The following is a 10665-nucleotide window of genomic DNA, read 5'->3' on the forward strand; positions in this document are numbered from 1 at the left end:
TGCATCAAGACTCAAGAGCTTCTACAAGTATGCGAAGCTACCAGGAATATCCTATCAAGGCTTTGTCAGTCCAAGGATAAAAATTCAAAACTTACCAAACCAACCAAGCAGGAGTTCTCAGCCAGGATGGCGATCAAGCTGAAGCCAACAACTTACTGCAGTTTTTACACATTGTAACATGCCATACAGTATTTTAGAAACACATAACAATACGCTCATTATTGGCATCGTAGCAATAATCATCAGTGAAGCCGTGTGAGCACTATCTCGCCCCATCCCTCCGGCATCTATTGGTGGGCCTTACTTTTTCAGTGGCTGCGCCTGAAATATTTTGTGATAGTATTTCTCAAGTCATGGGCCTGTTTAAAAAAAATGGGGCGTGGAAGTTTTAATGTCGACCTGAAAATCCTTTCAATGCAGCGAAAATAAAAGTTCACTTTCATCATAATAGCAAAAAGAAAACTCTTTAACATTTTCTAGAAATAAATATTTAACATGTTGACAATGCAGTGATTTGCATTAGAGTCTGCCAGTCACAAGCCTTTTTGTTTCATGCTCACACTTTCACCTATTTTAGCTTATGCATGGCACTTATTTTATGCTTGCAAATTCGAATCAAAGACACCCAACGTTGACTTCATAATCTTTCAGGAGCCGATAACTTTTTAACTTTACGGCAAGACAAAATGAGCTTTCAAGTTCATCAGTCAGTTCAACAAAAAAGTAGAAGGTTATTGGTCAATCTAAGTATTTTTGGTCATAATAGATCAATTCTTATGTATTAGGCTATGTTTTTTAAACCAGACTATTTAGTGAGAAAGTATATGGTAAAATTTATGCGTTATGTGACACTATGGTTGTTGAGTAGCTCACATTTAGTTTATAGTCCTATAGTTAGGCTATCTTGTTACACATTAGCATTTTTTATAATGGCAATATAAAATTTGTAAGTTCAATATTTCTTTAAAAAACATAACATTAACAATAAAGTAACTTACAATTATTTTGTCTGACTAACGTTTTCTATTTTACAGTAGCCTAATATTTCAAAAAATGTTTACAATCAAATTACAAACTTTGGTTATCTTTAAATGTCTAAAATGGATATCTAAGACCACCCTTGTCAATGCGAGCGTGTTGGCTGTCTATATCCAACATCCTGGCCATTTCACTACACTGTTAAAAATTTTCGTAATTTTACTGTCAAAAGAGCAGTAGAATATTACTATCTTGTTACAGTATTTGAAATTACTGGCCATTTTGTGGTATATTTACTAGACAAAGACGTTTTTTTACTCCAAATGTAGTAGAATCACTGATTGAGCAGTTTTAAATTTTACTTCTTTTCGTAGTAGATGATTTCACTTCTTTTTTGGAAGTGAATTTACTGGTCTGTGAAAGTGTTTTGCAATTTTACTGACAAAAATAGTAAAATTTTACTGACTTTTTATAGTTTTTTTTTTAACTTGCATTGGCAGTAATTGTACTATAGGTACGGTAGGGTACATGGGCAGTAACATTTTATTAACACCGTTATTTAGGCTACTATACTCCTGTGCAGCAATATATTTAGCACTTCTACGAAACGTCAACCTTTTTTCCGGTCAACATATTTACGGTCACACCAGCACATTCTCGAAACAGTGGGATGCTACGTTATGTCATGCCTTTCTGTTTTGATATCTGATATAGGCTACCTTGGCCAGCAATATAGAGTTCGTGGGTTAATTGAAACAATCATGACTGGAAGAAAAGTTTGCTAGAGATCCGAACTCACGGGCTTCCAACAAAAATGTTTTAATTGTTTGTAATATTGGTTCCTTAAAAATGCACTGAAAGTACTAGAGAGTCGAACCGAACCCGAGTTTTATAGTCAAACGGTTCGACTCTCTGACTAAAACCCGAGAATTATTATCACTTATCAGTCGTCAGCCAATGGGCTGGCGAATGTTATCCTGGTCCGCGCTCAATTTCCCGCCTTCCCGCTCAGAATTTGCAGAGTCTGATTAGCGTTGCCAGATGGGGAAATAGGATAACAAATTTAAAAAAATTCTGGTGAAATTCAATTTTAGAGGCCTTTGATGCCAAATTTTTTGACTTTGGGACCAGAAAACTTTCTGGTGAAATCTAGTGAAATTTTCCCCCAATCTTTTTTTTCAAGTTTTTTTAAACTTTTAAGTTTTTTTAAACTTTTAAGCGAAAAATCCCCGCTCGTATAGAAAACGTTTTGCAAGAGGTTTGCGCATGCGTGACGGCAGTGTCTTATGTCTTAAAAAGTATTTGTATTTTTAGGCAAAATTGTTTTATTTAGGGTGTTTTACATATCTGGTGAAGTTGTATGCACTCTGGTGAAATTTTATTTACTTTTTGGTGCTAAGCATCTGGCAACACTGAGTCTGACAACTGAGCATGTGCAAGGATGCAAGCATCAAGCATGGTTGCAGGAATAGTGCAGTAACTTAGTTACAGCTGGTTTTGTTGCAGTCATAAGTTTCAGATAGACAGAGGAAGCGTGTCAATAGCAAAAGTAGCATCGTTAAACCTGTATCACTGAACAGGTAACAAGTTTAATCCTACAAATGGTATCTTTGCTGATTTTTTTTATAATGTTTACCATGGACAAATGAGAACAATAGCGTACCATTGAAATTAATTTATTTCGATGCTTTTAGTAAGTTAACTGCATTAAACTGCTACGAAATTACATAGTTAAGCAATATGCACTGAACAAAAATGACTTAGATCAGGCAGGTCGGTCTGTCAGTCAATGCAGTGAGGCTCTGCCCCCTCCCTACAATTTTCTAACCACTGCACCCCTGAGTCAATGTGAAGAACTACCTAACACATCTTCCCAGTATACCAGTATTGTAGCCTACTGAACACACAATTTTGAAGTAGTCGAGCTCTGTTGTAGTAGCTTCTAGCATTCGGACTCTGGATTGGAAGATCCAGTGTTGGAATCGTACTATAAAAAGATTAGGCAGTGGCTATTTGACCGGCGCCGGTCTTTGAATCTGAAACACTATTTGACCGGTCATGACATCACTATACAGGCACCTTTTTCTCTTTCAAAGCAAAAGACGAGAAGCGCGTGTATAAGTTCTAAATTCGACAAGTTTATTCAACTCGATACATGGTGCGTGCGATAACTTCGCCGGCTTCTATTCTAGAGGGAATGAGTTTGATACTACCCGGAAGCGTTCTTTTTTCTTTAACTAAATTTTGACGCAAAGTGCATTTTTGTAGTCAATTTTTAATTTCAGTTGCCTACAGCCCAATTTCTTATGTCTTTTCAAATGTGAGTAATAAAGTTAGAGTTTTTTTAATTTGCTGGAATTTGAGAATTTCTCTGGGTAATTTTCCGTTTGTGGCCGTGCTAACTACTGATATATAGCCTACTACATAATTTTTCATTCAGGCACGTTTTAAACCTTTCAAAGGTTTTACCACCTTTTCCCGTTCATTAATGTGCTGGTAGGTCTATATCGATTTTTGTAGTTAGTATCTTTTTCGTCCCGGACGCGTTAATGACAAAAATAAAATGATTGATTGATGTGACCGTGTGTGCCGAACGAAGCATTACACTTTTGCTCTCAACAAGTTAGTTATATACAATGCTTCTTTTAAAAAAATGGTAATGGTATGTAAATGTAATGCAACTCAAATTAAAAATTGACTACAAAATGCACTTTGGGTCAAAATTTAGTTAAAAAAAAAAAGAATGCTTCCGGGTAGTATCGAACTCATTCCCTCTAGAATAGGAGTCGGCGAAGTATCGCACGCGCCACGGATCAAGTTGAATAAAATTGTCAAATTTAGAACTTATATACGCGCTTTTCGTCTTTTGCTTTGTAAGAGAAAAAGAAAAAGGTGCCTGTATAGTGATGTCATGACCGGTCAAATAGTGTTTCAGATTCAAAGACCGGCGCCGGTCAAATAGCCACTGCCAAAAGATTACTAGGCATGGCGGCTGCAACTGTCTTCAAAATGAGAAAATATTAGGTAGCCTACACAGTTTTAAAAAAACAAGCTGTGACCCTAGCTAGAGAGTATATCTGCCATATCTGGTGCTACGCCTTGCCCATGAGTAGCCAGGGAGTAACGACATTAGAGATGCAACTCCATTTTACCTCAGAGTGAAACATCTGCCGTCAGTTGCAGTTTATAGGCCTAGTCAATGCCCAGGACTGTTAAAAAGTGAGAACTAAATAATTGAGTGGTTTATCCAGCTGTGGTGATAAAACTTGTGGTAGGCTGATCTTTCGTGTGTGACCAGCATGAATAATTTGAGCAGAAGGTCCAGGGTGGTAAACGATAGACCCTCAGCCCTGGCCAAAGATCAAGAAGGAAAAATCCCCATTAGGCTACAGGAAGAGGACCAGTACTTATTACCGGTATTATTCGTGACAACGTCTCATAATACATGTTTTAAACCAATTTAGGTTTTTTCATGCTTTCCTGAGCATGTGTTGTATTTCATTTCATTGAATAACTTGATACTTGGATATTATCCTTGTGCATTTATGATGTGCCGGGAGACAACTGGCGGCTGGGAGACAACTTGCCATCTCAGTGGGATTAGTGGAACTGATTACAACATATTTTAAAGAAGATTGCTCAGCGATTTATCAATGCTTTGAGGTAACGTACATTTATTATTATTTACTTGCAAGCACAGATTTTTTAATACCCAACCTTCCCATTACCGGAAGAACATCTGACACATACTTTGCAAATTTATGTATAGCTTATATATAACTTGTGTGATATGAACACCATGCTACTACTGCTAATAAATTCTATTTCATTGCCTTCTTAGCGATAAGAGTGCGGCTATATGAGTGTTTGACAATGTTTGTATTATTTTCAATATCTTAAAAATGTTAAATTCAATTTGTAGGATTCAGCTATCTCCCAGTTTGAAGAAACTCGTGTACCAGCATCCAATAATTGTGTGTTTTGGTAAGTTGTGAATGAGCGTTTGTACAATTTTGACTGATGTACAAGTGAACTTTTGAATTGCTCACCTAAATATGAAGTTGGTAAATGTAAATATGCACTAATTTCAGTCTTCGTAGTTTCATTTGTGCCTCATTGCATCTGCAGGGCCCACTCTTGCCAGTGCAGTGAAGTTTCTCGTATTCATCGAAGGCAACCTTGCAATGGAAACCAAGTCCTTTTTTTTGTAGCGCTGGCTTACTTCTTCTGCTCATATTACGTCTTTGCAATGTCATATCCAGATAGTGCAGCTGCAAGTCTGGAGTTTATACAGAGGTATGTAAACCTGTAATGTGTTTAATTGTTTATGTATGAGCTAAGGAATAACAATAATGGAACTCCCTCCTTCACAAAGTCATTCATACCAGTGACAAGCTGGTCTGGCTGGAGTGGGATTCAAATCCACGAAGTTCTTGACAGTGTCTCTCTACTGCAGCTAGTAAGAACTGCACCCATTACCGGAGGGATTGCGTCTTAGACCACTCGGCCATCCAGACTGATTATTAGAGGTGTTAAACTGTTAATACTAGTTATGTACGCAAGTTCCAAGCCACAACTCCAGAGGATGACGATTATTCTAAGGTTTGTGGAAGTGACAACGCATTCTGATCAATTTGAAGGTTTCACTACACGATGGTATTGTGGTGTAGTTACAAACATTGCTAAATATCACGGTCAAATTTGAAAAGATCCACTGATATAACTTGTGTTGTTTCCTCAGATACTTTGCTCGCATTGGGGTCATCCGTCATGACAAGAAAAAGTGAGATGTGCACCCTAAAGTACTCCGACTGTGCAACGAGGTCATGCTTCGGCAGGGATGTTTGTTATGAAGATTGAAGCAAGTCAAGAAATTCACTGTTCAGTCGCTGCTGCTTCATGCTTCGCCGAAATATAGCCTTGGCTGAACTCTGCAGTTAAAAAAGCGAATTCACGTGTTCGTGAAACATCAAACAAATAGCTATACTTGTAACATCTTGAGAGATATATTGTGAAACATTGTCGCCAGTGAGGTCTGCTGTACACAATAAATTTATATCTGCAAATGCACGTGTGTAATATTTACTTGTAGAGAAAGTCATTTTACTCTCATAATGCCGTTTGTCACAAAAACTATTCGGGAAGTTATTTTGCTGCCTGTCCAGAGCAGTAATTTTACTGATCAGAAACATTTAAAAAATGACTATCCGGAGCAGTAATTCTACTGATCAGAAACATTTAAAAAATGACTATCCAGACCAGTAATTTTACTGATCAGAAACATTTAAAAAATGACTATCCAGAGCAGTAATTTTACTGATCAGAAACATTTAAAAAATGACTATCCAGAGCAGTATTTTTACTGATCAGAAACATTAAAAATATGACTGTCAACGGAAGTAAAAATACTTCCATTACAGTAAATAAAATTACTACTTAGGAAGTTATTTTGCTGCCTGTCCAAAGGACAGTAAAATTTTTTAACAGTGTAGTGCGTAAATGTTAATGCTTGTGTAAGTAAAAATTATTAAGCAGTTGTCGGCTACGTAACCTAAGTCTAAATGTATCATCCTGTTTTTTTTTTAAATACTCACCTTGGTTGCTTTCTTCTTGGGCGACAGCTATGGTCAGCAAACTTAATGATAAGCAAATTATTTTAAATTTCATCCCTCCCTTTTACATCAGGTTTAGTGCAATAATAGTTGCGAATACCTTTTACAAAGAATTATTTGTTAGAATAACAGTTTATTCAAGAAATGTAACGGACGTGGGCAAATTGTGGCATTATGCAAGTGAAGACTATTGATCTGCTTTAAAAGTGTTGGCTGACCTCATAACGACGGACAAGGGCTTTCTTGAAATCTCTTTCTATGGTATCAATCAGTCAGTCCAGTTTAGTTCAGTTGGTTGTAACTCTCATTCGATTGAATGCACAGTATTCTACTGGTTAGGCTACAATAGCAGAAAATGTAAATAGCCTACAGTATAGCTGCTTTTATTTATAGGCTATTGAAGCTACACCGTGTAAAGGCACCGAAAAAAACATGTGGTTGTCTAAGTCAAAGTGCCCCAGAAATTACATGTTGGAGTCACCATCATCGTTAATCTGCCGAGAAAAGGAACTGGTCACCCTTCTTTCGTAAGTGCCTATGGATTAGTACAATAAGAACCCATGGCGTGAGAACCTCATCTTCCGATGCTCGGATGAAATATGGGACTCACCATCACCTATTGTTGATCAGTTTTGAACATCTTTTTAACGTAGGCCTACCGGTGGTTTTCATCTTGTTTGGACAAGTTATAACTTACTAACGATGCGTTATAATTCAATAAAACTCCTGATTTCCTGCTTTGAAATAAATCAACTTTTTGTTGAAACTATTGCCAACAACGAAGTTTTAAAATATTTTTGCCAATATCTTGCACTTCAGTAATAGCCTAGCTGTTAGGTACTTCAAGTAATATACTTGTCAGAAGATTTGTTTTTTGGTATTGCGTTTAGCTTTCCTAGGTGAAGTGATCGAATCATTGGCGTTGATCTCAGCTGGAGAAAAAATAGTTTTGCCCAAGGCGATGATTCTTTATTACTTGTCCAACAACTTTTCTTGAGCAGAATCTATTCTGTAGTTTCGTGCAAGTTAAGCAATGCATTGTCCTTTGATAGGGCGTTTGTTGCTAATATCCTTTTTTGCAAAGCGCCGTTGTCTGCATCAACTAGTTTTCTCTATTCCTTTTTTTCTTGGTTGCGTACGAAATTATCTAACCAGAAACAAACAAATATATTAGTTTTTAGGACGGAGGTCTTTGCAAGTTTTGCTCAAGGGGGGGGGGGGGGGGGGGGGTTGGATCACATTCAATTTGCTGTTACATGTGGTCCGCTGGCGTTATTTCGCCAGAATTTGTGCTGGTGTATAGAAATTCATTTATCTATAAGTTTAAAGGGTCAATATTCTCAGAGGAGAATGAGTAGGAACATTTTTATTTTGACCAAAAAACAATTTTTTTTACTTTATTTTTATCAAACTTTGACTTTATTTTGATTTAACGAAATTGCTTATTTGTAGAGGCCACAGTCTTCTTTGAATTGATAGGCCTGCCATGTTACCCAAACATAATATTTTGTCGAAAAGTTAAGGTGTTTTATGGGTTATAAAAAGTGCGTCGTGTTTTTTGGCGATAATTTTAGGTAGGCCTAGCTTGTGTTATTTTGTCCTTGTGGAAAGGGCACTTTGTCTCGATTTTCTCCGCATGGTAAATTAAATTCATCAGCAAAATTTCGACAAAGGTCTAAATCTGAAGACGATTTAGCTTACTTAGGCTTTTTGTATTGCAGAATGTCAGTAAGCTAGGCCTATTCCTAAAATCCAAACAGTTGATCTTCGAAATAACCACGTTTGTGAAGAGGAAGTGTTTTATGAGAATTGTTAAAATACGTAACAATGGATAAACAATGGACAATTTGCGATAAAAGTTACTGCTGATCCAAGTGGGCGTTGTGACATATATTCTGCTTTTAGGCTATGGGTTATATACTGTAGGCCTAATATGGTTTAATTGTGTCGCAGTTCCTGATTTACAATGCTTCCACGAAGATTTTGACAAAAATTACTCTCAAGAAACACAAAAAGTCTGTCAAAAGCCATAATTTGAAAATTTTTGACTTTATTGAAAATTTTGACTTTGTTGTCAATTTTAACTTTATTTTGACATATAAACTTCTTGGAAACACTCCCCTAGGTGCTGAAAAGAACTTCATTCTTTAATTGTGGCAGACGAGGTCCTTAAAATTTTTTGACTGTATTGACTTTTGCGGGCCCTAAGAATGAGTGTTTTTATTAAAAAAAGAAGGCAATTGAATAAACTGTTGTGATAACTTGAAATTTCTAATTTCAAGTTAGTTGCTTTTGGAATTATGGATAGGCTACCATATCCGTAAAGTCCCATTTAAAATATCATGTAGCCTTCACAGCTAAATCATAAGGCTCACGCTGTTTCAGGAACGAGGAAGCGACTGATTCTTAACTAACTCATCTACTACTTGTTTTAAAGTAGCAGGTTTGGTGGCCTGTTTAACTATATTTATCGATGCATATACCGCAATATTTTTAGATCTTTTCATGCACGTCTTAAACCATTATGGATTTCCACCTTTTTCTTTTGTTGGTTTTGTTGCTGTATTTCTTTTTCACAATATCATTTCTTTTGCATTCTGACAAAGAAAAATAAATTGAATTGAATTATAGCAGGTTTATGAATATCACTCATGCAGTGGCGTACGCAGGGGGGGGGGGGGGGGCATTGGGCCATGGCCCTCCCTCCCTTAAAAATGTTTTGTAGTTAACGACGTAGATAAAGGCATTTAATATGTTTTGCATTGCTCTGTCAAAGCAATTACTGTAACAATGTTGTTTTATAGACTAAGCCAATACGAAATACATGGCCCAATCCACCTACCCCACCCCAGGTATGCCAATGTAGCATAGTGTTCTGTAAGCCTTTTATAGTTATTAGTGAGAGAGAAATGGATAAAGTCTAAACTAAAACCATACTGGGATATCATGAAGACGTCTGGGATATCAATGGCCAGTGGCGTAGCCAGGGGGGGGGGTCGGGGGTTACAACCCCACTTTGGCACGCGTGTGACGTCACGATATTGAGAATGATGCTTTCAGTCTCTTTATGCTTAGGAATGATGCTTTCACTCTAAACAAAACTTGCCTAATTTTAAACAAAACTGCATTAAAAGAGCGAGTTTTGCCAATAAGTTACCAAACATTCAAACATCTCAGCCAGGAATTAACAACAAGAAAACATAGAGACTTAGCTTTATTTCCGAAAAATGCCGAAGAAAACATGATCTTATCCTTTTGCTATGCCACCTGACAGCACCATTTTACAGGAATATTCATACCCACATTTTTGTTGAAAATGCTCTCAGAATGCACCAAATTCAAAGTAATTTTTCAAAATTTTCTGGGGAAGGCCGCCCAGACCCCCCGGCGCTGGGTGTCGTCTTAAGCGAAAACGCCGTCGGGCTTCGCCCGCCGGTCGTCAAAATCCCCCCTTTCAAAATTCCTGGCTACGCTACTCTCAATGGCCTCCCCCCCCCCCCCCTTGAGAAAATCTTGCGTACGCCACTGTGACTCATGTATGACATCTACTAAAAATACAGTATTTACAGAAACAGAAGAAACTTTGAATGTCATTTTTTATTGAAGATTGTGTCAACTAATTGGATAACACGTCTTCAGTCAGCTATTATTGAAACAATGTAACAAAGTAGGAGCATGCGTGACTCGAAACGACGCCGGTTCGACACAGCTCAAGAGCATCCGGCTGTGTCATGGAAGGACACTAAAGGTAGCTATGTACTATTATTGGCTTTTTTGTCTCCCCGTCCACTTGATCTAAATCTTAGACCACCAGTTGTAAGCCTGAATACGACAAAAACAAAGGAAATGTGAGATAAATCTCAATATTCAGCAAATCAGTCTTTTTTGTATTGATTCAACGTCTGCAGATGCTGAATCAATGTTAGACAAATTGGTTTACTAAATGAGTTGTGCTCAGTGTCTTTTCTTTAAATTCAAAAATTTTGCCTTTTTGTCTTGTCGTCTCTGTGGCGCAATGGATTAGCGCGCTGGACTTCTAATCCAGAGGTTCCGGGTTCGAGTCCCGGCAGGGATG

General features: G+C 37.4%; 1 protein-coding gene, 1 long non-coding RNA gene and 1 other non-coding gene across 3 annotated transcripts in view; 2 read left to right on the top strand and 1 right to left on the bottom strand.

Annotated features, from left to right (window-relative positions):
* LOC145764281 (uncharacterized) overlaps window positions 1-6645 on the bottom strand; it is a 30976-nt gene extending 24331 nt beyond the window's left edge. Inside the window, exon 1 of the mRNA XM_082575903.1 lies at window positions 6573-6645. Within this exon, the coding sequence (XP_082432029.1) occupies window positions 6573-6645 (73 nt within the window). The remainder of the gene's footprint in view (window positions 1-6572) is intronic.
* Window positions 4369-5882, top strand: LOC145765654 (uncharacterized). The gene is made up of 4 exons (XR_014288599.1): window positions 4369-4641; window positions 4901-4962; window positions 5107-5274; window positions 5720-5882. It is a non-coding gene; the product is annotated as an uncharacterized LOC145765654 (long non-coding RNA).
* Window positions 6646-10591: 3946 nt separating the features above from the next.
* On the top strand, window positions 10592-10665 carry Trnar-ucu (transfer RNA arginine (anticodon UCU)). The gene has a single exon. It is a non-coding gene; the product is annotated as a tRNA-Arg (tRNA).

The sequence above is a fragment of the Aplidium turbinatum genome, chromosome 2 (genome assembly GCF_918807975.1).
Source record: "Aplidium turbinatum chromosome 2, kaAplTurb1.1, whole genome shotgun sequence".
Lineage (NCBI taxonomy): Eukaryota > Metazoa > Chordata > Ascidiacea > Aplousobranchia > Polyclinidae > Aplidium > Aplidium turbinatum.